We start from the raw sequence: 27,996 nt of genomic DNA on the forward strand, positions 1-27,996 counted from the left end.
TTGAATGTAATAAATGACAAGTTTATTGTTGCACAAAATGTACAAAATAACAAGCAAATGGACACTCTCTTCTCTGTTCCGTTCGTCAATATGAAGTTATAAATCCAAAGTGTGTGACTAAGTCCGAAGGTCCAAGCCAAACGCATGGGAGAGACGACATATACCCAATCCAGATTCACTGAACAAGAAAAGTGATTAAAAACACGGTATTTACACGTCAGAACTTACAACATGCCATCTATATATTTATACAGTATATGCATGTACACATACCTGTATTTAAAATATATGTTATAAGATCAAATTAAATTAGACTTTCTAAGGGCTATGGACATCCACAGTACAGAAATGCTTGTCTCCTTTGAATTTATTATTAATATCATCATAATTTTATTTCCTTGTGGATTTATCTTCGCTGCTTGCCTCATACTAAAAGGTAGACTCTTTAGTAGATCATAAGCACACTATTTCCATTTCTGATCCAGTTTACGTACATGTCTGTCACGGAATGCTTTTGCTCCTCCATCCCCTGTTTCCAATACTGCCCCCTACTGGTGGGTGTTAAGCCTTGCCCTGGTCTCCATCTGTGCCTGCAGCCCCAGAATGAGGAGGGCGTTGCTAATCTGCTCCATGTCTTCCTGTTGCCATCAAAATACATTTGATTTTCCAAGATGGCTACTGGCGATCTGAATGACCTGACATGTCATATGAATTATTCCAGCATTCCAGGCTGAACGATGTTTATTTTGGCACAGCTTGTGGCCCGATTTAACTAATGATGTCGTTAATGTTGGTGCAATGATGGGTAACCATTGCAGTTGGGGATATGGGCCAGCAGGTGGCATAGTAGAGAGCAGGATGTGCATTCAGGGAGTGGAGGGGAATTGTAGATTCGTACCCCCCGAAAATATGACTGCAGCTACATGAACAGCCTCAGCACACATCCTGCTGGAGAAATGTGTGGCACACCCACCAGCTGGGGGGGGGGGGGGGGGAAGGAGGACAGAATAGAAGCATCTGAGATGAAGGAACGTGACCAGCAGTGGTGGGACTCCAGGGTGGTGGAATCCAGTGGAATGCCTCTATACCTATGACCCGCCCACATGCCGACGATCTCTGCCATTCATTTAGCCTTAAGTGTAGTAGCACCGTTGGAAGTTCCTCTTGAAGAAGTTTAAGGAAGGAGTGCAGACCCAGACACGGAAGGTGCAGGGTGACATTCTGATATTCTTCGGTTCACTGTGTTCATGCGCTCAGTCTGATCGCAACCTTCTTTTTTTGTTTGGTAAAGGCCTTAAGGAGATTATTACTGCCGTAAACATGTTTTTGCACAAGAAAATGGAAAGAAAAAACCAGAGCACTTAACCGGAATTGTATTCAAACTCCATACAAGATCATTAATCAAGTTTAAAGTGTGCTTTTATCATACAAACAGCAGTTTATAGCAGTTCACTGGATTAGGTCATTTTTTTTTTTTGTAATACCCAGAAAATAGTTTCTTGCGTCTAACATTGTCTAACAATGTCATAACACAGGCTTCCTTTTACAAAACGCAAAATCTGATATTTATATATTTGACTGTCCTGTCCTGTCTGCATCGATGCGAAAAATCAGCTGGAGAGACTGTGGCCCTGTTGGACATCTGTCTTCTGTACCAAGTAAGGAAAGCGCGCCAGCCAATCGGCATGAAGCACTACCAATGGCGGCCGAGGATTATGGGTAAGATGAGGCCATGATACCAAATCAAATGAAATCAGAATGCAGGTAAGTAGGATTTGACTGTACACTTCATTTCTCGCCTTTTTTATTTTTTGCCTTTACAGTGAAACGATAGTGATGGCATTGATTTCTTAACGAGTGCAAAAATACTTTTCTTAAATTGGAATATGGACTTTCGTTTTCCATTTCTTAACCTTAAAATTTCTAATATAATTTCTCTTCTTTTGTCCTATTTATGTCATACACTGTGTTTTTTATGTTTTCACTTTAATATATATCTCTATTTTTTTGTTTCTTTTTTGTATAAAATGAGAGACATGGAGATGAGCAGTTGACAATATATATATATATTGACAACAAGATATTGACACGAATGGTTCTGCATGTCGTTCATGTAACCTAAGGGGCCTCAGAGTTTGGGTCGCGCCCGTAACCTCTTCCCAGCCCTCCTCTTTCCCTCGACAGTCTCCCCTCTTTCTCTCCTCAACATCGATCCCGTGCTCACCCCCCCTCTCCCTTCCCCCCCGCACTCATTGCAGCATGGCTCTGATTTGTTTGGAGGTGCTATCGTCATTTAGGTGCCTCGTCGTGTACCTGCAGGACAGGATACCAGTGTTAGCTTCAAACTTTTAAAAAAAATGATTTAACTTTTTTTGTATGAGATTAACAGAAAGTCCAATAATGGGCGTGCATCCCCCCCCCCCCTCCCCAGCACCCCCACTCACTTCAAAGCATTTAGAAGCCCTTCCACGCTGTTGGAATCTTGCTCTTTCAACACCTTGATGCAGCCTTTCATCTGTAGGGGTCAACAAAGGTATCCTTGTGGAGTACTTTACAGGAAAGGTCACCCTCCTGTTAACCTGACCCCCCCCCATGGCCGCTCTGAGGATCACACCCCCCTCTTCACCTGTGCCCATGCAAACACAGACCGCCCATCACCCCTTGTCAAGGCCAAACCTCATTTTGTTTCTTTAGCTGACTAACAGTTAGTCCTTAATGATGTCAAGCTGGTGTAATCTTGTGTGATGTTTAATTTGCTGTGTGAACATGTGAGTCCGCAAAACAGGCCAATTAATTGTTCAGCAACATTTTATATGTAGAGCAGAGGCTAATTATTCAGTTTTTCAATTAGTACAAAGTGGCCCTTTGGGATGCGCAGTGGTTCTGATCCATCTACTCCATGGAAGCATGTTTTCTACCTAACCTCAATTCTGTTTGCTTTAATGGGCTTGGGGAGGGGGTGTTGCTTGCAGAATTATCTTTTATTTTGATGGAACATGCGAACAGGTGCTTACATCGATCTTGGAGGTCTTGGCAAAGGCGCCCACTGGATGGACGTGGTCATAGAGAATGATGACGCCCACCATGACCCGCATGCAGAAGAGCATGGTGTCCGTGTTGGTGAAACGGCAGCGATACTCCCTACAGACAGACAGACAAGAGTGGTTAGAAGTGATGGACAAAATGACACTTCATGAACCATTTGCTGTATTTTTTTACCCACTAGATGGCGCTCTCTGTTCAAAAAAAGGCACAAAGCATCCCCCATAGTAAACCAAAAGCACCATCTAATGACACATGTCTTGGCCAGGCCAGAAGCTTCTGCGCCGGACAGCTCTAATCCTCTTTCCTGAAATGTGCTTGCACACATTTGACTGTATATTGTGTAGACAAAGGCCGTCTCTGCATGTGCAGGTCGTGGGTAATTACCTGATTCAGATGTGAATAGTGGTGATAAGTGCATTTGCAATACAAGAAGTTAGAGTAGCTTGAAAGTGACTGGAAGCTGATGTCTTTTATCTGGATGCAGGCTTTTTCAGAGCTGAGACTGAGGGAGCTCTTTGATTATCTGGCAGTGGGGAAGTTATTGCATTTCGTTTCGGAAACTCACGGCGTCTCCAGCATGACTCGGCACACGCAGGCCATGGTGCTCAAGCAGTCCGTTGTGTCTTCGATTGGCAGCGTTTTGTTCTGAAATGAGTTAGTACAATTCACGTCCACCAGAGGGAGACAAAACTCATTAAAAAAAAAAACAGCCATGTAAATGAATTGCCTGCAATAACAGCATTTGAAGCTATTTTGTGTAAATCTCACACAATGCACCTGTAATGTGCCATCCTACTGTCCTGTTTCAGAAAGTGCAAATGGATAAAAAGGGAAACTTTGATTGCATTTCTGGTGAAGCACCATTGTTTCTGAGAGAATGCTGCATCTGTTTCATCCCTTTGATTGCTATATGGATCCTTAAATCTGTAAAGTAACATTGAGGAGAAGCTCGGCTGAAGCTCGCTGAGTTACAGTCCAATGAGAACAGCATGTCCTGGGATGCCACAGCGCCTGAGTCTGGGTTGGGCTGCCTTCACAAGGTGCTACTAACCCGACCCATGTCCGCTGGGCAACTAACTCTTGTTCTGGTGACCGTTTCTTTATTGCTGAATCAAAGATTCATAAAACAAAGAGTCACACCCTCTGTCTGAATGCATGCAGGACTAGGCACTTGAGCAATAATATTAATAATGTTGAGGATATTGCTTGTCAGCTGCATCCTCGCAGTTGCTAGGGTAGAAGCTAGGCTCTGCCCGGTTGCCATGGCATTCACAGCCTCACTGCTTTTTTCTTTGCATGGGTGGCAGGGGAAAGGCGAATGTAGGCCGGCTCTGGCGAGAGCTCACCTCTGACACGAATTTGGTGGTGGCATTGCTGAGTGTCTTCAGCATGGGCGTGGCCTCTGCATAGAACAGCGACATCCGATTGGCCATCTCATTGTTCACCTCATTTTCGGCATCCAGCTGAGTCAGGGAGGACAGATATCTCAAGGTTAGGGGAGAGGCATAGCCATTGTTAGCAATCATGCTTTGGGAAACGTATCCCGATGTATATATGATTTGGTACGTGCCGCAGATACAGGCCTACCTGCTGGTTATTTAACCGGTTCCTGCTGATGGTCCTCCTGTAATAGCTGAAATCATTTTGGATGGCTGGGTTGGTCATCTGCAAGGAGGAAAAAAGAGGCTTTGGTCTAGAGAGCCAAGCGTGGATGGATGTTTGGATGGATGGATGGATGGATGGGTCAGAGCCCGGGGGTATTTTGTGGCTGGGGCACTGGTATGCAAAGCTTCTTTGTCAGTAAGTTACTGGCCAGGCCGATTTTGTGCCCTAAAGTCACAGGCACTGAAAATTAAACTCGCCCACTCATCTGAGGTGAGTCATTTAGATAAAGGGCGAGTACAAAAACCTGAACACTAGTCTGCAGGCTGGTAAAAAAGAAAAAAAATTTGCACGTCAGAGTGCATTATTTAGTGCGCTAGCACCGTTGGGTAGTGGCATGTGGGTGTCCTGTCAAAATGGCGCCCACCGCCCCAGAAAGGGAGTTGGCACCTTGGCACAGCCCAGCTTGTGGATTCAGAGGCACACGTTGGGTTCTGGGCACTTTGAGGTGGGTCAGCAGGATTGGGTGACACTGTGCCGGTGGATTTACAAGGTGGGACCAGATGGACTTGGATTTGATACTGAATGCTATATTCTGTGCCTTGAAGTTAATATGTTAAAAATACCAACAGAAAGCAACAGTGAACCCAGCACAGACCCAGACTGCCGGCGTGTAGTGTGCTGGACCTGCCTGAACACCAGCCATTTTCTCTGAACTATCTAATGAGATCTTGCGCGTGAGCTTTACAGATACTGAGTGCCGTCTTTTAACCTTTGAACACCTACCTCAAAAATCCTCTGTGCAGCCCTGCAGGACTGAAACAATCCACATACCTCTGACATCCATCAGTGCCCTTCTGTTGCTTTATTATGGGCTTTAACTAAGCCATGGTCAGCTATGTGATTCAGTCAGACACTGGAGCATTCAAACTGATTTCCAGACAGAAATCCCGAAGCGATGGATTCCCAGTTTTGCTGTTTAAACGAGCACTCCAAACCAAGCGCTAATATGCCAGGTTGAATGCGTGGTCGCAGGCACTGCCGGGATTAGCTTCGGCATTAGCTGAGCGACAGCGGGTCTGCTGGTAGAGGGACAGGAGCTGGAGGCCCGCCCCTAAATGACTCCCCCCCCCCCCCCAGTCTCACCTTCAGCTCGTCGAAGCTGAGCGTGAAGTGAAGGATCTCAGCAAACTGCTTTGCCAGAGCCTGCTCACGCTCCAGATGCTGCATGGGGGCGTACGGCGGGCTCGTCAGCGCCTCCAGCAGGCTGCGCAGTGCGTTCTCTGCAACGGACACACACGGGGGAAAAAAATGACCACGAATGTCCCTAATTCACTCCTTCCAGTCCTGTATTTTTGCATGACCCTCCCTCCCAGTACAAACCCAGCACAAACGTCCCTCCCTCCTCCTCTTGTTTGTATAGTTCTTATGTTCTTATGTTCTTATGTTCTTAGTACAACCCCTGATGATACACCGTGATATCGTGGCAAAAAGCAACTCTGAATATTATACTTCTCTGCTGCCTTGTAATTAATTCTGGCTTCCCCGTGCTTCGATTTCCCCTTTCATATCCTCTAGAAAGCGATTTGTGACAAACAGCTTGTGAAAACATATTAGAAATGATGAATCGTTGCTGAGTAGCAGTCTTGGGGCTTCCGGGTTTCTGTTTCTCCTACACAAAGGCCAGATAATGACAGTCTGAATGACAGTGTGCTTTATATCCAATTGGCCGCACCGGACCGAAGGCTCCAGGCTGGGGCTGCTGTGTGGATTGAAGTTGCTGATTTCAACACAGCAGTACAGAAGTACAGGATAAAACCAGGCGCCTCCCAAATCATCTCCAGGCTGTTGTGTCTGCATGGTCCTGATGTTAAGATCAGATATATCGCTGATGGCCCACTGGAACCTGCATATGCTGCCCTCTCACCCTATGCCGCAGCCCATGGATATGAGAAGGTACAGCAGTACAAGGAGTATCGACTCCATGGGTGCTGGGGGGCAGCTTTTGTTTCCGGCGGCACCTATATCCTGGCGTTAAAAAGTCTAGGTAAGCTTGGCGGATTGTGACAGCAGATCTACCCAAGTGAGGTGGCTGTCATGGCGCCATTTGACAAGCCCACGATCACCTGCCTCAGAGGACGGGATGTGTGTGGGTCCCGCCCACCACAAATGTGAAAATTACAAAAGTAGAAATGACATATATAACATATATAATATAAGACATATATAATATAAGAGGCCCGGGATAGTGGATAGAGCTGAGAATTCTTTGCCAATTTATCTGTAAGTTGTGAAACTTTCTACAAGACCTTTCATAACTGAGGTACATTGCTGTCCACTCGCAGTCTTCATGTGCTTATACTCCATTACGGTCGCTAGTGGCTCAGCAGATACGCTAACCCAAAGTTACCTATCTAAACCAGTGGGGGTTAGTGATGTAACCATCTGCTGCTGCCCTGTAAGGTATCCATACCCACATTCCCACGCTGAGGTGAGACGTGGTGATGGTAATATAGGTCAGGCCCCCAGGGAAGCATCCCACCCCCTCATAAAACATGCAGGATTGGGTCTATAAATAATGTATTTTATATATTCAATGGCCTTTAGGGCGACTTGTAGACCACAATCCCTGTGGAAAGGCAGCAGGAGCTATTCTAGGATTTTTTAAGGTTGGGGGGGCACAAGAGGGCCCATAATTTATATGGAGGGGCCAAATTTATTGTTAGCCAATGATGTGTTTTGAATCAGTGAGTGACAGGAATGGGAGCCCTTCGGGGGCCAATCAGCTTTCATCTGGGGCCGGTGCCTCTGTAGCCCCGCCCCTGGCGCAGAGAGCCACTCTCTCAGGTCTGCCATTGTTTACTGTTGAGTCACAAGATCTAGTGGCACGACGGTCCCAAAAATGGGCACAGGAGAAACACCTGATTCCGTCAGCAGCCCTCCTGCCTCCGAGAACCACGGCCTCGACTATTCCGCAGCTTAGACTGCTTTTAATCAGAAGGTGAGCTGCCCCCTGAGGCTTAACATACCCAGTCTGAGGGAGAATTCGTAGAAGCGCTTCAGCTTGGCCACCAGGGGGCACACTGCATTCCAGGCCTTCTCCTGCAGCTGTAGGTCACTTGGGTTCTGAATGGCCTAGAAAATGACACATGGCTTGAGCAGGAAAAATACACTGTGATGGATTCGACGCTAGTATGTTCCTCAGCCGCGTGGGTCGAAAATATTTCAGTGCCACATTTTTAGTTTCCCTGGTGCTTTTGATTTTTCTTTTCTTTTTTGTAGCTGAACTGTCTTTGATCTCTAAGGTCAGTTTAATGGGAAGATATCAAAACGAATATCTCTTGATTTTGAAAATGAAACGTGTCGGTAACTGATCTGCGATTTTATTCATTCAGTTACCCACTTTGTATGTAGGTGCCTCCTTCTCATCTTGTACGGAGGTGACGATGTTCCTGTATGTACATGTGTAGTAGGAGCTTTCATCATCAGAAAGCATCTCATGTCCCTAAAGCATTTGGGATTGAGAAGGGCCTTTCTCATGCGTCCAACAGTGAGGTGGCTACTCTGCTGGGATTTGAACCCAAGACCTTCTGGACGTGAGCATGGATCTTAAATCAACTGAGCGGTACACCGCCCTATAGTGGATAAATCACACCTAAAATGTGACTTGAATTGACTCGGGGGGGGTAGCGCCTTGTTCCTGGGGGGGCATGTTGGGCGTAGCTGTGATGAAGGGGTGCGCGCTCACCTCTCGTATCTCCTGGCCCGCTCCGTTATAGGACTGCAGCTCTGCCAGGATGCCGTGGGCCTCCTCCAGCACAGCGCTGACCTGGTTCCACACTGCCGTCTCCGCCTCTGTGGGTTGGGCATCTGGACGGGGGCGGGGTGGGGGGAGGGGGGCGTGTTGAAGAGATGTGAGGGCCAGCCAGCGTACGCGCTCCATCTCTGAGCAACCGGCACCAGAATTCAGGGCACGGGTCATGCGTCCCGTGTGTGTGGGTGTGAGTGTGTGTTTTGCCAGGAGGGGGTGGGGTGAGACTTGAGAACAGTGCCAGGGGTTGGTCATGTGACGGTGATGTCATCTATATGCAAATGTGCCCGAATTATCTCTTTATTTTCATCTATTATGTAACAAAAGCATGTGTGTCTACGGGGATGAGGTCGTTAATTATACTGGCACAATGCAGTTAGCGCTGTAAGCTAATGATGTAACTTATTGGATAGGATGGGGGTCCCTGCTGGATCCAGGCTAGATTTAACAGGAGCGCTCTGATCACTCTTAATGGGTTAAATGGCACTCCGAGCGAGGATGGGGACGTCCCTGCAGGGGGCGGTATAATCAAAATCATAATGACATGGGTGATAAAGAGCATGGTGAAGCCCCCATGAGCCTCTGTCTATATCAATGTTAATATCTACTGCTCAGAGCACGATCTCCGGATCCATCTCTCTCTCTCTCTCTCTCTCTCTCTCTCTCTCTCTCTTTCTCTCGCCCTCTGACAGCCTGGTGATGATCCGCTGGGTGTCCTGCTTGCCTGTGTGAGCGTGTCTGATTATATAAAGGGTGCGGTTTTAAGGATGCATTCCTGCCTCAAAGAAATGTAAGGATTTCAGCATCAGCTGGTGCTGTGTACTTCACAAAGAAGCCATCTTATCCCAACCCTGCCCCCCATCACACTTGTAAGGCATCATGAACAGAATTGGGCTTCGCGGCACAGCTAGTGCCGTATATGGGGCGGGGCCCTCGCTGAAAGCTGATTGGCCACAGGAATGCCCCCTCTCCTGTCATTGATTCAAAGCATATCATTGGTTAATAATATGGTTAGTCTATGAATCTTGGCCCCTTTCGGAGCTTTGCATGATAAGTGCACAGGAGAAGCGGCTCTAGCGCCCTCTAGCTGCTTACAGGTGTAGCGCCGGCTGAGACCGCCGCAGGTAAATAGCTCCACCCTGCATCAGTGGACGGGAGAGTCAGCGCCAAAGGCCGGCAGGGGCCCGTGGAGGCCCGGGGGCTCCCTAGCTGCAAACGCGCCCAATTCTGTTCGTTCCTGCTAGGAGGCTCCATGGCAGATTAACCTCATTTTCACAAACGAGTTCACTCATTCCGGCCTCGGAGACGGGAGGCCAAGGTGACGCACTGGCCTGCTAGGGTTGCCAAGGCCTGGTCTCGGAAGATCGATCCCAATAATTCTGGAAACTCTGTTTGCTATTCCCCAGTTTCCCCCAAATATTAGCCACCTATGATTTTATGTTATATGCCTTTACACGTCACACCCCTAAAAGCTAGGCCAATTCATCATATTATTTGAGTCTGTATATAAACTATGGATTTGCACATCTTCCAGACCAGACCTCAACACCCCTGCCTGGAAAAAGCCCATCCAGGACTGGGCAAGTTGAGTCCTCCAAGCCTACAGTGATTATAAGTCCCTGCACCTGATGTACCAGTCGTCAACCTTCTGCTAAGCTAATCTAAGCTAGTCACAGACTTTACATAACTGAGGCTTTAGAGGACATGGATTTGCCCACCCCTGATCTGCTCTAGACAACCACAGAAGAAGAGAAGGTCCTAGTTAAGAAGCTGGAAGAGGAGTGGTTAGTTAAAGAGAACCCGGCTGTAGCTGAAGATCGAAAAGTTATTCAGAAGACGAAAGTGTCTATGTTAATCAGAGGTGTCCGACCAGAGTTTGAGAGACAGGGAAAAGAAAGGCTGGGATGGAGAGAGGAGACTCCTTCAGAGGAGAAAATAACAGCAGTGATTGTAATTTCCATTTGCAGCAGCCCGCAGAAGAGGAGCAGGTCTAAAAGGAGAGTGTAAGGTTTGGAGTAAAGGTCCAACTGAAGCCTTTTTCAGTGCTGTATGTGTGAGTTTCAAACGTTATAACAAAGTCTGTCTCCTTGATGGTGTGTCTTTGTGCACTAAGCTAGAGTTTCCCAATGTGGTCCTTGGGGACCAACTGACAGGAGCAAAAACATAGATTGTCTGAGGGGGAGTTAGGAGGGAGCAAAAATGTGGACTGTCTGAGGATCCCCAAGGACTGGATTGGGAAGCACTGCAAGCTGTGGGTGTCTGTTCAAGCACCTTGCTGTTATATATATGTTATATGGCGGGTGCAGGCTGTGGTATTTGTTTGAATAAACTTATAACGCAAAAAATGTGTAAAAAAAACAAAACACATTTATTGGATTTCTCAACACATACACACCAATGTGTGTATGTTTGTTTGTGTGTGTGTGTTTCATTATGTTTGACCTCTTTGGTTGAAAAATTATATTAGATGGAAGTCAGTTGTTATTGTATGATTTTTTTTTGTGTGGGGTGGTTGTACAGTATCTGCGCTGCCTTTAGTCGAGCCTTTAGTGCACAGAGGGAAAAAATCAAGTAGCCGAACAGGTAGAGGGTGAGGAAGGGAGCGATGAAGAGGTACGCCGATAGATAAGAAGTCAGTGGTCTCACGTTCAAAGTCAAGGAAAACTATTTGGCCGTGCTCGAGGTCGGTGCAGGCCAACACCTTCAGAAGATTCCCCATGTGTCCCCTGGAACAGAGAGAGGGAGATGCACGTGGGTGATGGGGGGTCGACGTGTGTGCACGGGGCCAGGGAGCACGCCTGGGGGGCAGGAGCGGGTGTGTGGTGATGATATCAGTAGAGGGGGCGGGGCCTAGCCTGGGGCGGGGCTTGCTCTGAGCGTTGTCGGCATGGCGACGCAAACGCACAGACACTCTCCCGTTCCTGCTCTCTCCTTCTTCTTCTTTATTGCTCCCGTTTTCCTCAGCTCATCCTTCAGATAAGGAGAGGAAATGGTCACTGGGAATTCTGGGAAATGCCAAAAAGGCCTGATGGGAACAGAAATGGGGAGGTGGGGAGCTGGCTATAAGGGGGGGGGGTCTGGGTTTATGGTCACAAGCCAGCTTTTGAAGCAGGGAGCAGCTGGAATGATCTGGAAAGAGACTGGAGAGTGTCTGATGAAACCTTAACCACCCCTGTCCCCCCGCCCCTCCCATGACTCCCCCCCCCCACCCAGCCACACACACCGTATCACCTCCGAGCACCCCGCTCTCCGGCTCACACGTGCACACACACACGTACATGCACGGCAGTGCTCACTTACTTTCAAAGTCCAGGAAAAAATGTGGACAGTTTTCTAAATCCTTCCCAAGGACCTTAATGAGATTCCCCATGACCGGCAAACCTGAACAGGGAAGACAACAACAGACACATACAGTACGGAGGAGTGCGCACCTCCTACTCTTACCCCAGGTCTCTCCATCTTCTGTCTACCTGTCACTCATTCATACTGGACATCTTTATCTTCCCAGCATGTTGGGTGGATGCTATGGAGCAGTGTGTATGGCTGGAGCAGATGAATGGGGGGGTTTTAGTTTAAATTGTGCTGTTTTAATTGCACCTCCTTCCTGCGACTAACCAGCTTAGCTTTTTGATTCGTTTGTGTGATTCCGCAGCCTCCAGGACTGTGACCGTCACCTCGCTGTCATCCATGGTCTCTCTCCCGCTGCGGCTGCTCTCTGGACGGATCGGTGACACTTAAGACTCCTGCTGTTCCACCTCCTGGGCTCCATGTGACAATTTAATTACTAGGACGGGGCACCGGCTTAGCGGGTGTGACATCATCTCTTCCTTTCGCCCAATTCGCTTAGCCTGGGGCCTCCGGCCTTGGCGAGCCAATCGCGCAGCTTGCTGGGAGATTATGGCAGTTGACGTCATCGAGGACGTCAGCTCCATCACTGCTGTGGCTGTTTGTGTTTCACAGCAGCCTTACCCGCTTCAGATTGGGTCCTCTTCAGTGGGTTGAGGTTGCTGCTGTGTCATCACGAGGAAGACGGATCCCATGTAATTCCAATGTAGCAAGGACATCATTCCCAGAAGTTTCCATATATTCCTCGGTCAGTTACTTGGCACATCGGCTCAGCGAAATAGTCCTCGCTCTTTCTGCTCGAGGTTGCACAGCTCCACACCGATCTATGTGACATAAGACTTGGTTCTGGCTGATTGTAAGATGCCTTCCTCTTTATATGGCAGCAGAGAACAGAAAAATATTGACAAACTCATCATGTTTTGAGAAATGTATCTCGTTTGTTTTCTTGTCCGCACTAAGCAGCTGAAGAATTAAAAATCAATACAGGAATACTCTATAGATGCACGTAATGCGCCCTGGCTGTGGAACCAGGACACAGTGTGTCATCTTTTGATGGCACTGTAGCAGAATCTTTCCAAGTGGGTCCAGAGCAACTGGGTTTTGAGCACTGTGTGCTGAAAAATACCACCTTGACCTTGATTTTGCATGATGGTTTGATGGTTGAGCTGGTTATATGGGCATGAACAGCTTGATAGGCTGACTACACTAGCATGACTAACTGGTGACTCACCCAGTTAAACCATCAAAGAACAGGGGACATGGGACATGACCATCTAAGACCATCTTAGACCAGCTAAGACCATCCTAGATCATCTAAGACCATCTAAGACCATCTTAGACCAGCTAAGACCAGCTACCAGCATAGGTTGGTTTTTTGCTGTTTTTTCAACAGGGTCTCGAGATGTTTTGAGTGCGATAGAACTTTGCTGTGGTACAAGATCCGTGAAAGTAAGCGTACTAAGCAAGGCATTGCCCACCCTCTGCTCACTATTGCTGAGAAAAATATTTCAGTCTTTATGTGGTCACTTATTTTTCGTAAAATCCTGTCCTGGGTATGACCTACGCTAGCAGAGACAGCTTCAGGCTCATTAATCAGCACATTTTAAGCTGTTTTTACTCTTCATGTATCAAACATCCCTGAGGTGAAGCATTAGGACCTGTCTTCCTATTGGACAGTTTTCACAGTTAGCTTAAGTTATCCAGCTAACTAGGAAATCTTGTTTTGTGGAATACCCCTCATGTCGAGGAGCACAAATATTAGTGATTCAGCCCAGCAGTAGTGACGTATGAGGTAAACTTGGGGGTTTGTGTTACCGGCAGAATGGAAAGTTGGACTTTCTGCACCTTTTCAAAACCGACAGGTGTCTTTGAACTGAAATCTGAAAGAGACTCCGTTTTGGATGGGTCTACTGGGGAGTGTGCTCATCTTTAAGTAAAGACACATTCTTAAACGGGCTGCTGTTGACATAAGTACTATAAATTTTATGTCTTTGTGACGATTGCCACTGAGCAGCTGGGAGCATAGTAGTCATGGACGCTGACCTAGGAGAGATGGCGTGCCCTTGAGTGAGCTGCTTAGCCTGGTTTGATATAAAAGAAAGACAAAGACCTACCCAGCTGAGTAAACGGGCAAGGCATGAAATGCTAAGCTATGTAAATCGCCGCAGATGAAAGCGCACGCTAAGCACCAAGCAGATGAATAATGCAGCGTGTGGATGATTTTCAGGCGCCGCAGCACCGGAGTCCAGGAGGGCTGGGACACCTGACAGGCCGGCGTGACAGTGTGCTAATGCGCTAGCCCACTGACGGGGGCCTGGCTGGTTAAGACACGCAGGATGTGGGGTCAGAGCTGGTGTGTGTACAACATTGAACCCCGCCACACTGAAAAGGACAAGACACATGCATATGCAGCATAATCTTGAAAAATCTCAGTGGTAAGCAGGGATGGAACTTAAATACTTTTGGCACTAGCCGACAAGGCTAGTTTAGTAAAAAGAAAAATGCAGTCCGGCAGTGGGCTAGCGTTCGGTCTTTTTGTAGTTGCCCCTCGACGAAATTACTTGTCTCCAGCCCTGGAGAGTTTAAGTCAATGCACTTTGAAATAGAAGAAATTGTACCACTGGCTCAGGTGTAAATAGCAGCACTTGGTGGAGCATTAAATAAGGATGAAATTCCAGCAGGATGCTGCTGTTGTACCTTTGGATGAGATGATACGCACAGCCCCTGTCAATATGGAATCTAAAATAGTTAGGGTGATTCCCTGATCTGCAGAGCACCCTCCCACAATGGAAAAAAGGGGGCATGTTTCACTGTAGCTGCACTACTGCTTACTGCAACATGGCAATGAGGATTCTGGGTAACTGAAAGTCAAGAAGACATTGCATGGCGGCCGTACATTGGCAGAGTTTGGGTGCTTGTGATTGACCCCAGGTGTCCCCTGCCTCGTGCTCTGTGCTTCCTAAGATAGCTTTCAGAGTCACCGTGACCCTGCATTACAGTTCCTGTAGCAGGGAGCGGAAGCTGCACCTCGCAGACGCTCGGAAGGAAGCTCAAAAAAGAACTGCAGCTGTCTGCCATGCTTGTGGACGGAACTTTCACAGAGCCTCTCAATTATGTAACCATAGCAGTCACTGTACAAAAGGCCAAAGACAAAATGCCTACCGTCCGACTCAAGCTAAACCCCCCCCCCCAGGTCAAAGGGCTGATATCTATCACTGAACGATCAGTACAGATCGTTCGCTCAGAAGCAAAACCGCATACTGCAGAAAGCGCCATCTGCGTTTGAAGTGAGTTTCACATCTTCTGCAAAAAGCATGTCACTGCCAGGGCGCTGGTTGCCTGGCAACCTGCAGAAGAGCTCAGTCAGGTTGGACCGCATGCGGCTCCAGACCTGTATATTCGCTTGACATGGAGAAGCAGCCCTGGGGAGACGGCTCTCTCACTGACGCCGCAGTTTACATTCCCGCGGACCCCGGCTTTTGAACCCTAAGCAGAAGCCACGCCCATAACAGCCCTCCGGATCAAACCAACGCGCTCATTCATTGTTCTCTCCAACTTCTGAAGGACCGCGCTCCTGACCTCTATCCATGACACGCCGACGGGAGCCGAGCTGATGGTTTGACCTGCAATGCTCTGCACCCCCTTTTTAAAACACACAAATAGGTATCTGACTCTTGCAAAAGTATCGTAGCGTCATAGCGGTTCATGCTTTGCAGGATGGTGCAGATTGCAAACGGCATAAACAGAGCATTCGGCGTGACTGTCACCCCGCCCTTATCGAATGTCGTGGACCCCCACCTTGCTGTCCTGCTCCTTGCCTGATTCTGTACACACCGCTGCCCTGCGTGCTGTCGTCTTGCTGCCGTATCATCCGTCCTCTTTCTTCCTCATCCAAGGCTCCTCTCTCTTATGCACCCGCATCCGCTGTGACGGATCCTCTGAGGTTACGCTCGCTATCCTCCCCTTTGCAGCTCATAGCCATCCACGCTTCTCTTTTTTTTTTAAGAGAAGTTTTTTTTTTGTTATTGTCGTTTGCTTGGTCGGGCTTTTTTAAAACTGAAATGCTCTGAGAGAAGCGAGAGGTCATGGGTGGGGGGGGGATGTCTTCTTGTCGTGAAAGCGCGATATCACCCACGCAAGTTCCTCAAAAAGAAAACCAAAAAATGCCAGCTCTTACTTCCTATTTTTGTTTCTCACAAATGTCGCTGACCAGGGTGGGGGTAAGGTTTCCAGTGGGGGGGGGGGGGGTGGTTTGGTGTGCTTCCTTCCTGCTCTCTTCAGTGGCTCACACTAAAATATACAAAATATTACCAAATTAATGCTACGTGCAGCAGCAAAGGTCCCTGGATGTTTCCAGCCTGGGATCCAAATTGGGAAACGAAAGGGCTCCAGTTTCAGTCCCCGACCACGAGGGGGAGAAAGGTGCGGAGGTTCCCTTCTGTTCTCACACTTGCTTGCCATGATACTGTAGAGGAGTCTTGTTAAATGAGTGGCTTGCGCCCCCCCTGGGGACTCGTGCACCTCTGTGAATCGCTTCCTCAGTCTCCATGCTCGGTACGCTGCACAGCGAGAGGCTGACGCGAGCTAATGCTAAAGCTAGCGCTCGGTGCCGGTGAGCCCCCATTCCCCGGAGCGGGTGCTCCGCCAAGCTCGGCCCCGGCCGGGGTCCGACGCTAACATGGGGTTGCCAGGACGCCGCCAGGATTGGGGAACGTCAACCCAGGGAGCAGATTCATGCAGCGTGATGTTTGTGAAGCAAGAGAAGTTCCTAGCTCTAGCTGTGTGTGCCTGCGATCATGTGCCTACTGGCCTGCGACTGGCCACAGAAAGTGGGTGGGGTTTGGGGGGTGGGGATTAATGGCCGGCGTTTTCTTAGCTACCTTACAAGCGATATTCCTCACTGGAGCACTTCACTGCATCAACCGGAGCTGCTGGTGGAATCACAGCATCTGCTCCGTGCAACCTGAAGGATGGAAAGAGAGAGGGAGAGAGAGAGAGAGAGAGAGAGAAGAGGAGAGGCTGAGTCTAAAAATAGCATCCTCCCCCCACCTCTGTGTCCTTGCTGGAGAAAGGCCGCACGAATCCTTCTGTGACTCTGCTCCCGTGGAATTATGGGAGATAGCCGTAAGGATGTAATAAAAATAATAAACCCAGTGGACTTCCGACTGACCCGGCACCCTGACTCCCGGACCCGCCATCGCCGCACCTGGACTGTAACCATGGAAACAGGCCTTCTGTGTTTTTCCGCGGCAGCATCTCCAGGCAGCTAAAGGCATTTCTGGAAAGGAAGCGTCCACCGAATATCACCCCCCCCCCCCCCCTTCACTGCAAAACCATGACGGCACACTGCTACAGCACCAGTTCCTTGAGGGAGGGGCAGCCGGGGGAGGAGTCTGTGAAAGTGCACGTCGACGCGTCGAGAACCTACAGCCCAGCTTTATTCATGTGAGGTGATTTGCGGCTCAAAATGCTGCTCCCCTCTGATCAGGGTCTGGAAAAAGGCGACGAGGCGGAAGGATGGCAGGGAATGACATTCCCCGGGGGAGGGGCTGCATTCAAAGCCGCCTCTCCCATTATCTCCACTTCCGCTGTGACAGCGACGTAGTGCCTAATCTGAGATGGGCTGCCCTTTTGCCTGTCCGTCCCCAAACGCGTATCATATCATCTAATCGATGGCGGACTTCGGGAAAACGTTGGCTCATGGTGGATCAAATTTCGCCCAGCGCTGTGTACCCGTGCTCAGAGATCTCATCGTGAGATCGCATGGCTCAGTGCTGCTCTTAGCCAGTAGCCCTCAGTACTACCGCAGAAGGAAACTGAAAGAATATTCCAGCATGGATGGGAATCGTGCAATTCCACCTGGGTAGCAGCGTGGCCTCTTTTACTTCTTCGAGACCCTTGCAGAACCTTACCTGTCAGACCCCTCCCCTACAATGGCCCTTCTCACTGGAGTAGGACTGACACTGCCTTGTAGGAAAGTCACACTATGTATTTCACATCCTTCAGAAGGGGGCGACAGAGAGCTCTTTGGGGAGGGGCATGCCTCAGGGAGGCACGTCTACCTGAGCCCTCTGTGAGTTGAATAAATGTGGCCTCAAGAAGATATTCATGACATTCTGACTTCTCACTCGCCCAATCACATGCTACTTCACTCTCAGCCAATCAAGAGCCTTCATAAGAACCAATCAGCTTCCCTATGCAGTGCATTGTTGTTGGTGGATGGTTCAAATGAAGCTAGTTGACAATGGCTGTGAAAAATAGCGTCATGTGCATTTTATTCAATTTATTGAAATATTTTGCATAAAAAATGTTAAGCAGTGATTATTAGCGCCTTGACATGAATATATTGTTTTCTATATTTCAACTGATGGTAAAAACAACTCCTCCTTCGATCATCTTTTGTACTCCGGCACCACGATTACTGGGTCCTCCTGTTGCCACGGTAACAGGCAGCGCCATGCTCATGTGATGCTGTGGAGAGCCGAGAACAGCAAGCTACTGGGGCGGGGGGGGGGTGGGGGGGGACCATTCAGAAATACCACAACCCGTTCCTTTTGTCGGGTGGAAAAAAAAAAATCCAATTTGCGTGTGATGATTTTGCCTGGAAGTCAAAAGCTCCTGTGTTTAAAAGAGCCTGGAGTCAAACGAGTGCAGGAGATGAGAGTGCAGTGCACTGAGGCATTTAACTGCCATCCTGCCCCCCCCTCACTAAAGCGTGGAGAGATCAGCACCACTGGAGTCTATAAATCAGCAGATCCCCCCCAACAGGCCTCCCAGCACCTGAATGAGTCCCTCTGATTGGATCAATGAGCAGCGCAAGCGGTTTTGCACCGTAAATCTTCGCCCCCGTGGGTTTACAGCACAAGCAGAGGGCAGATGCGCCAACTCCGGTGGTCACATGACCGTGGGCGGCATTTCCATTGTGGAGGACGTTGGCCAGAAGTGGCTTCTGCATTGGCTTCTTGGTAAGAAGGTCCGGTCTGGCCGGTCACGAGAAATGCCTGGCCGAATGAACTGTCTAATCGAAATAAGAAGAAATGCCGGTTTCAGTTCTTCTTTAAACAGTTGGACCCTTTTGTTGATGGTTGGAAACCTGATACATTATTTGTTTTGCTTGTCAAAGGATCTACGGCATCGATCTCTGTGCGGAACTTTCAGGAGCAGCACCCAGAATGCCCTGCTGCTGTCGTGGGGACCTGTGGGGGACGGGGGTCCTGATCCAGGTATGACAGGGACGCACTCGGCCTGCTAGCGGCTGAAGCTAGGAACCTGTACAAGACTAAACCAAGGTCCCCTTCACACGTAAGGTACATAAAGGTGCATTCAGTAACTTCAGTCCGCATGTGACGTATTGGACAGCACTGTAAGTGAAAACTGTTTAACTATCACATTATTAAAGTCTGAATTCACTATATTTGCATTTTTGTTCAAATACACCATTAAGCATTTGGAGTGATTTAAATGGCACGTTGACTCAGGCTACAGTTAATTTTTTTATGCAGACAATTTTACTTAAAGTGACATGCAATTGATAATGCAGGGTGAGCCAGTCCTTGGAGCAAATGGGGGTTAAGGGTCATGCTCATTGGTAAAAATCATTCTGTCGACTCTGGCATTTGAACCTAGGATCTTCCGATTGCAGGCATGGTGTCCTAACCCGCTGAGTTGCACAACCCCCCCAGTAGGGGGCAGCATGTGTTATACCTGTTAGCATAACAGCTAATACCACAGAGGTACATTGGCATTCCTGCCTGCAGATGTGTTTGGCTGCTACGCTGCTTCCCGTCACCAACACCAGCTAGCAACCTTTCCCTGGCAACAGTTACCATATCAACAGACCCCAATTGGGTCATAACTAGGAGAGACTGCTGTGGACAGTGAGTCAAATCCCCTCTGGATGCGGGGGGGTCTGGTGCTTTCTCAATGTCAGCCTCTCTCTTAGCCCTAATTACTGCTGGTCAACCTGCCGGCTTCATCTGGGGGAGGTATCCCCCCCCCAACCCCGCTCTATCGTCACCGCAACCTAGCAGAGATTCTGGGTCAGGGCTTGCAGCCCCGCTTCCCAAGAGGAACCCCCCCCCCCCCCATCAGGCTGTGGTCACCAGTGGGTAACTTTGCTCTTTGGTGAAGTAAAAAGTCCCTTTGTGCAAATGTGTATAAACGTTGCTTTTAATTAAAGCCCGATTTAAGTGAGAAAATAAGGAGAATTTTTTTTTTGATTTGTCAGCTGGGAGGTGCGGGGGCTCAGTACCTCCGGGGCTGCAGGTCTGAATCTAGGATTAGTGTGGTTGGGTGTCGGGGGTGAGTGTATGTGTCCTGAGTTGCATGTCCCTGCCCTCCCCATTGTGGTGGGTGCCCTATGTGGACATTGTGAACCATGTGAGCTGCGTTGCACAGAAGAATCTGCCGGGGAATTAAAATGATGCAAACGATATGAAATAATGTTTATGTCCCCCCCTGTCCTGCCCCCCCCACCATCCATCAGCCCTCCATGGCAATGGGAACGCAGAAGTGCTCGCACATCCCCTTCGCGCATATCGCCGAGCCTTCCTGCTGTTCCCACGGAGATGACAAAGAGCTTTATGCCCCCCTCCCCCACCCCACCTCAGCCCCCACGGCGCAGTCGAATCGAGGATAGAGCTGCATCCTGACCTGCCCCCCATGCACGTTCTCGGGTCACAGTAACCCAGAGCGGTCCCTCCCCCACTTGCTCACCCCCCCCCCCCCCCCCCATATGCCTGTGTAGTGACAGAGACCCTCCAGGTTTGAACAATTACAAAAAAAATCACCTACAAATAATCTAATGCAAACCACTATTAATGGAAGCCTGAACTGAATTTGAATCTGTTATTCAAAACCAAAGGTTATATCTGAGTTCCTCAAAAAGCAAACGGACAAGAAGACATGACTTCATGCCCACTTGTTCCGATGCCTTCTGCGGTCTACGGTTCCGCTCATTCGTTTCCGGCAGCGACTTGCTTGGAGTCATACAGGAACGAGAAATGCGGTCTTTCCACTGCCCGGCTTCTCCTGTCACACCTTGGCTAAAGGGCTTTTTCTTTCCCTTTAGATGAATAAATAAAGTGGAAGCAGAAAAGCACGTTCCTGAGAGTCTTAGCGATTCGAGAGGGCATCGCAGCTTCATCATGTGACACAGATCATGTGACGGGCCTGCTTTTGCCCCAACTTCCTCTCCATTCATTCATGTTCACGGGGTGCAACATATGTTATTGTGCTGCTGGGGACTTTGAACATTTGGGGTCATTTTGGCCCCTCTCTCCAGATGCTGACCACGCACCTAATTGACCAGGCTTAACCTTGAGCTATTCCTCCAGCAGCCTGCCGCTGGCTTCCTTAATTAAGGCAGGCGTCTGCCACCAAAGCCTGGCAGGCAGAGGTTCCATTCTCCCAGATAAGGGGCTGGCGGCTGCAGTCTGTCTGGCTCAGATGTAGGGCAGAGATGCTGCTCTGTAAATGTTGGCCGCGGGTGGGGGCGGCGTTTGAACAATCGTGCGTGACTCTGCCCTCCATCACCTTACAGTCCCCCCCCTTGGAGTGGGGGGGGGGGGGGCTGTTGGTGCTGTTTTGAGTTGATGATGTTTTGGAGTAGGACTCTTTCATGAAATGCCATAAATTAGCATGCATTTTAAAAATCTTCTGTTGCGAAAAGCTGGCCTGAGCTGATTATACCCATAATCCCCTGTGGCTGCTAATGGGGTTCCTGTTAATTATGGTTGTCTGCTTCAGCACCAGAGCCACTGCGAAAGGCTGGAAAATCATCATCACCCCTCACCCCCCACCCCAAATGAGGACACAGTGAACAATTCCAGTTGCCCGCTTTTCATAACAGCACAGCCAGTGTACCTGTGTCACCACACAGAGCAGCATGTCCTATTCATGGGCTTTGTGGCCTCAGATAAACAGGTGTTTATGGGAAAGCTCGTCTAAGCCCCTGCAATCATTGCTCTTTGTTAGGACTCACTATCTTTACTTAAGACTGGCAGGTCATTGATGCAACAATTACTATGAAATCATTCTGAAAAATAGATTACTGGTCCGTATCTGTGTCCGCGCTCCTCCTGTCTCTGCTTGATGTAAACCACCCCCTTCGCTAGGCGACAGCGGAACGCGTGTAATGGCAAAAAATGCTAAGATAGCATCACCGTAGGAAAATAAAGGAAAAATAAGCCAACAAGATGGACTGGTTAATAGGCTGAGGCTCTGTGCGGATTAATAGACTGTGGGTGGATTACTGGAAATTGCAGATTATTAAATAGAGACTGAACAGATTTTAACAGATTCTGGATGGTTTTATAAAGAGCCTGATTCATTTATTGGAGAGAAGATGTGAACGGGTCCAAACCGGGTAGGTTGTAAAATAGGCAGAGAGGATGGAGCGAATTACTAGAGACTAGATGGTTTGATCCGCAAAAGCATGAACTGTAAGAGACCGAGAAGAAGATTTCTATGTTTAAGCCGATGGCGGGCTGGTCTTAGCCTGGGTGTCAATATTTCACATGTCATTTGACTGCTGGTTCAGCTTACTGGCAGATGGCCAAGGAAGACAGCAAGGAGGATGGGGAGGAGAGAGGTGGGTGAGGGGTTTCGCATGTCGGGATGGATGAAGGAGACAGCGGCAGTAGCTTCCAACAAGCCTTTGTAAGAACGTGCAATCTAGATGATCGTCAATCTGATCGTCAAATATGACATAAAAATGACAACGAAATACCCACTGATGCATCAAATGTATGTGGTTCGACAACACTTACTGATATCTTCTGTGGCATATGGTATGAGCTACAGGTTTTAATTGGTAAAAATATGTTGAAACTACTGAAAATGTTGCTGGACTTGGTAGGATTGGGGAACGTAATGTGGCAGGCTTCCCACAATCCACTGCAGTTTTCTCATTTCCGTAGCAGCATCACCTGGCCTGATATGCCTTTTGCAGTCTGACTCACTGCTGCACAAGTCTTTGCTCAGGCCTCGTTTTGGTGCTGCACAGCCCCGGGTCGCTCCAGCACAGGCCTCAGATTCCACTAGCGAATATTTCAGAGACCTCGTCGCTTCAAAATCAGGCCGCCGCCTCTCTCTCCCATGTCATACTGCAGATCTGCCCCATCGATGGCTTTTGACGCTGATGACCAAGTACCTTGCCCAAACCGCTGCCAAAAAAAGGCAGTGACCGACAGCCCACAGTGCCCAATCTCCAGCTGGCATCTACCAGCAGCTCTCTGTGCTCACTGTAACAGTGGAACAGACTCACTGCAGCACTGGACATGGGACACAAATGGATGGAAAATGTATATAAGAAAAATATATATAAGAAAATATTAATACAGAAAAAAACTGCATTCTACTAAGGCATGCATTCTTATTCTTAAATGTAAATGGTTTTTATTATTGAATGTCACATCTGTTCGTGAATATTAATATTCCTAAGGCATGACAGATGGCAGCACTAACCACCAAATTTTGCACATATATGAGAAAGTCAAACATTTTGAGTCTAGTCTCCCCAAACTGGGTTCTTAAACCTATTTTGGACGCTCATACGGGAGCTGTGTACCCGAACCGACGGCCAATCAGGAGGCGCCCTTTGCGCAAGAATATGGCAAATGCATTGATTTTTTTATTTCTACAATGAATTAAATGCTAAAAGGCCCATTTGTATTTCAATGTGCTATAGGATCAAATGCAGTGGGAGTTTGCAGTAGAAGGTTAAGTAATTTAGTTTAATCGGGATTCGCAAAAGTGTCGACATTATCACTTCCCCTCATAAGGAAGTCCCAGATTCTGCCATTCTTTGAGAAGCCATCGCTTAATATAATTACGTTCTTCAAAATCAATTGCATTCATGTGACAGTTATTAACTAAATCGCAGATATTTGGTGTCAGATGTGAGGTCAGCTTTTGTCTGCAGTTTCTAACCAACTGTCTGCATGTCGCTCGCCAGCCTTGCAGACGAAAGATGATTTACAGGGCTGTGCACCCGAACTGGCAGCCAATCAGGAGGCCCCCTTTGCTCAAGAAACCTGATTGGTCTGGCACTTTGAGCCATCGACAATGGTTCTGAATGAGGTCTGTATAACCGAACCTGCATTAACAGATGCTGAAGGACCTTCCTGATAGCAGAAATTCTGCTTCTCAGCTTTTTAACTGCTGACCACTGACCTTCGGCACCGAACCAGGACGAAGCGGAGATGCCGATTTGACAGATGCTGCTTCTGCCCGGCTGGGAGGGGCGATGATACCGGCAGATGCACAGGACGGTCCACGACGAAACAGTCAGCGGCCTCTGAGAACACTTAGCCTTCGCGCTAATCTGAAAAATCACCCTGCCTCCCCCCCCCAGATGCATCTCAGAGCTGCGCCCTAGCTTTGCTTAGCATTTACATTTCCACCCCCCCCCCCCACCACAACTGTTAAGGTCGATCACGATGCTTGGTTGACATTCGCCTGAGATCGTAGCAGCCTCAAGGCGCTTACAGGGATGCCCCCTGTAAAGATGACCGAAGGCATCTGTACTGTCGCAGCGATCCATTCGGGGGCCCAGAGCCAAACTCACATGGCAGGTCACCCCGTGTGGGCGTGGGAGGGGGAGCATCACCTGAGAGTGACATCATTATGCGTCCTAGATGGTCATACGCCTCCACTGGACGTCCAAATAGACCTTGTGACAAAAAGGTTTCCAGGCTATAACCCATTGGCTTAAACACAAATCACAATGAAAAGAATCTCTCTCTTTTTTTCTGTCCACAGGGGTGACATTTCACCTGTATCGCCCTCTGCAGCATGCAGGAGATGATTTTAAAAATAAGGTGTCGTTCTGAAAGTGAGCGAAAAGTGATTAGATGAGCCCGGCGCAGACGGCAGTTTCAGCGAGGTGAGCGTCCAAACCCCCGAGAGGTGCATCGGCTCTCTGCCTCCGAGGCGGTTATTTTAGCCTGTGTAGCCAAACGTCAAACACCAAAGGCGGCTACGTCACCGCTTAGCTACAGAAAAATTAAACAGTGTCGAGCCTGTTGTACCTTCACACATGGTGGGAGGGGTTATTGGTTACTTAACCTGAATTGCTTCACTAAGTATAGGGCTATAAAAGTGTGAACCATGTAAGTCCATCTGGATAAATTATAATATATAATATACTAAATAATGTAAAGCCTCACTTTGACCCTTAGCTGTGGTGTTTCTGCATCCATCAGAAGACTTAGGGAATTAAAACTGAACAGAAACAGCCATATTACTTAATGCACTGCAGTCGCGCCCTGAACTGCTGGCCAGGGCCAGGTTGGTCTGAAATAGCCTTGTCAATATGCACTGCTATTTCGAATATCGCCAGTGCAATTTGTAACGGCTCCCGTGAAACAATTTAGAGCTAAATGCAAAGCATTTCCGAAGCATTCTGTGGAACAATAAGTCACATCGATTGCCATATTTTTTTTATCCCTGACTGAGTGCGGCAGTCGTTGATGGCACGGCGTGAAGAGCTGGCTTTGAGTTATGACAGGAGCTCGTCCGGACAGTGGGATAATGTCCGGTGTGCGTGAAAATCGACCTCAGCCCTTAACAGGCATTCTGCTCCTTGGCTAATCCAGCAACGAGCCAGGCGGGATCGATCCCCAACCCCCAATGCTAGAGTTACCCCAATCCCCCCTCCCAACCCCGAGACCCTCTACAGCCATCCCATTTGTTAGAGGGAAGAGGGGGTGTCCAATGTCACCCCAGAAGTTGCCTGAATGAGCTAATAATTTTTACGGATAGTCATATAATAGGATGGATTCGGGGTGGGGTGTTAAGTGACAGCTTTGGAAGCTCGTAGGACAATGCAGGGGGCGGGGGTGTAGATAAAGATGGTCAGATGTCAACCCCTGCACATGCACATAAAAGAGCCCCCCTCAAAGGGAAACAGACAGCAAGTGAGATGTTTATTTCTAGGTTGGGGGGGGGTAAGAGCCCCTGTCCCCCCCCGCCCCCCTCAATATTCTTCCTGGCTGAGCCGTGAAAAATCTTACAGAAGCGGCTGAAGCCAAACTGATATTAAAGAATGAAATTTGACCAGGTTTAGAGACTTCTCTGGAAGGACTGATGCACAAACGAGCAGCATGATCTACCGCGCTATTGTCTTACTGCGACCCAGGCAGATCCGTGTAGCGGCAACGGCGGGGATGAAGGATGATGACAAAGGGAAAATGAGGAACGACGGAGGGAGAAACAAGGGAGGCGAGCGAGACAGACAGATAGACGGGCAGACATGTTTCCATGGACCAGCGAAAGGGAGACCTGCATCATTCCCAACAGCCAATGGGAGGCTTCCTTCATAATATTCAAAGGGAGTGTCCTAGCAACAGAAGATCGCATGCATTAATACCTGCTGTCAATTTTCCTGACGCGCTTCTGACTAAATCATGAGTTATCACAGCCCAGTTTGCTGCCCCAACATTCCCGAAGGGAAATCGACGTTGCGATAAAATGTCTGTCCTCGTTCTGTCCTCCACGGCATTCAGAATCATTCATAAAACCACTGTCTGAGACAAAGAGGCTTCAGTAGCTAATTCAGGGTGTTGTGGAATTACGGGGGTTAATCAGACTGGAACGACGGGTCACAAATAAACCAGGGAGAAACAGATCCATCTTGCTGGTAGCGTCGGACATTCAGGCGACAAAATAGACGCCAAACCCCATTAAATCGGTGACGGGGGAAGATACACAGCCTGCCTAAGCGGCGTCAGAGAAGCGCTCTGATCTGCAGCTTGGGATGCAGCAGTCTGCCGATGTTCTCTTTTTCCTCGTTCATGCTTCCAGAGACACACACACACACACACACAGCGCTGGACCATCACGCCTGGCCGATTCCCCGGAGGTCTGAAACTTCATCGGCACGTCGCCCTTCGCTGTACCCCGAGAGGGCTGTCTGTCCGCCTCGCCTCCTGTCCCTCCGTCAGTGGGTGAAAAAAGGAGTGCCTCTCGCACTGCCCACCTCTCCATTCATTCTTTCACACCCCTACCCCCCCCCCAACCCTGGCTCCTTCAATCTGACCAGCATCCAGCCGCCCCCCGGCTACGAGCTGCATATTAACAGCTATTGTTTTTCATGTGGACGCCAGAATGGAACACATGGTCATACACAGGGACCTATTAACTCCTAGGCACAACCCCCTTCCACCCCCCAGAAAGCCATGCCAATCTGACAGGGAAACAGCGAACAGGCATCTTCAGTCACAGATAGGCTTTCAAAGGCTTGATGGACCGCACGTCCATACAGTGCGTTTCCACGGTGATTGGCGGTATTTTCAGTACCCCGCTTTTACACGGCAAGCACATTTCCTGTGTGTTGTGTAATAAACACATTGTCTCAGATCCTTGTTTTTTTTTTTTTGATCGACCATGTTCCTGGTTTCAGAACGGATTAGGACGGATGCGCAGTTTGTGTGTGTGTGTGTGTGTGTGTGTGTGTGTCAGCTGACGCCTGACGGGATCCGCGTTACTGCAGACAACAGGGTAACACACACCCTGTGTGTGTGTGATCGGAATGCACCGGCGAGCGAGGGACGAGCCCCAGCTGTCCACACTGCCGGGTGTTGGGGACAGCCGCCCCCCCCCCCCCCCTTTGCCCCCTCACACTTCTCCCCCATTCACAATCCCCCCCCCCCCCCATGGAGGTCTCAGCTAAGCCCCATCGTGCCGCCCAGGCGAGCCGGCTGACATCTCCTTCAATCTGCCCAAAGGGAAAGGATGAATGAAAAGAGTATGAGAGCGAGTGAGCGAGCAAAGAGGTGGCACCAAGGACAGCGCACTCACCGGCCAGAAGGGCGGCGACGGGAACACGGTGTCCTGCTCCTCCTGTGTCCACACCGGCAGGCGACCGAAGGCAAGGACGGCTCCCCCTCCTCCCAAAGATGACAGGCGCTCGCTGGGAGTTCTCCTGGATGGGGATGGTATCCGATCAACCCCCCCGAGGATGGAGCGTGGTTCCCTGGTTCGGCACCTGCTTCTGCCTCGCACTGCGGTCTCAGCCGAAGGATCCCTCTGTGTCAGCGGCTGCCTGGCTGCTGCTGCCTCTCCTTTACGCTCTCTCTCTCTCTCCTCCCTCTCTCTCTCTCTCTCTCTCTCTCCTCCCTCTCTCTCTCTCTCTCTCTCTCTCACTCTCTCTCGGCGTGTATCTGCTTAAGCCAGCCCCTGCCTAGCAGCTG

The 27,996-nt window shown here is 49.0% G+C and overlaps 1 protein-coding gene across 4 annotated transcripts; it reads right to left on the reverse strand.

The window, feature by feature from the left end:
- Nucleotides 1–27,996, reverse strand: fam49al (family with sequence similarity 49 member A, like). Of its 4 annotated transcripts, none has more exons than XM_072705442.1 (12): nt 27,605–27,996; nt 16,684–16,766; nt 11,105–11,184; nt 8,396–8,517; nt 7,677–7,782; nt 5,794–5,930; nt 4,633–4,710; nt 4,392–4,508; nt 3,611–3,690; nt 3,015–3,141; nt 2,445–2,515; nt 1–2,313 (listed from the first exon to the last, which is right to left on the reverse strand). In XM_072705442.1, exons 3-12 carry the CDS (start codon nt 11,175–11,177, stop codon nt 2,250–2,252), a joined length of 975 nt encoding a protein of 324 aa, XP_072561543.1. In that variant the 5' UTR covers nt 11,178–11,184; nt 16,684–16,766; nt 27,605–27,996; the 3' UTR covers nt 1–2,249. The 4 variants fall into 4 exon arrangements, with proteins under 4 accessions (XP_072561543.1, XP_072561545.1, XP_072561544.1 ...); XM_072705444.1 differs by lacking the exon at nt 11,105–11,184 and adding an exon at nt 11,759–11,839; XM_072705443.1 differs by lacking the exons at nt 16,684–16,766; nt 27,605–27,996 and adding exons at nt 11,759–12,627; nt 15,602–15,970.

This window comes from Paramormyrops kingsleyae, chromosome 23 (assembly GCF_048594095.1).
Source record: "Paramormyrops kingsleyae isolate MSU_618 chromosome 23, PKINGS_0.4, whole genome shotgun sequence".
NCBI classification, from domain to species: Eukaryota; Metazoa; Chordata; class Actinopteri; order Osteoglossiformes; family Mormyridae; genus Paramormyrops; species Paramormyrops kingsleyae.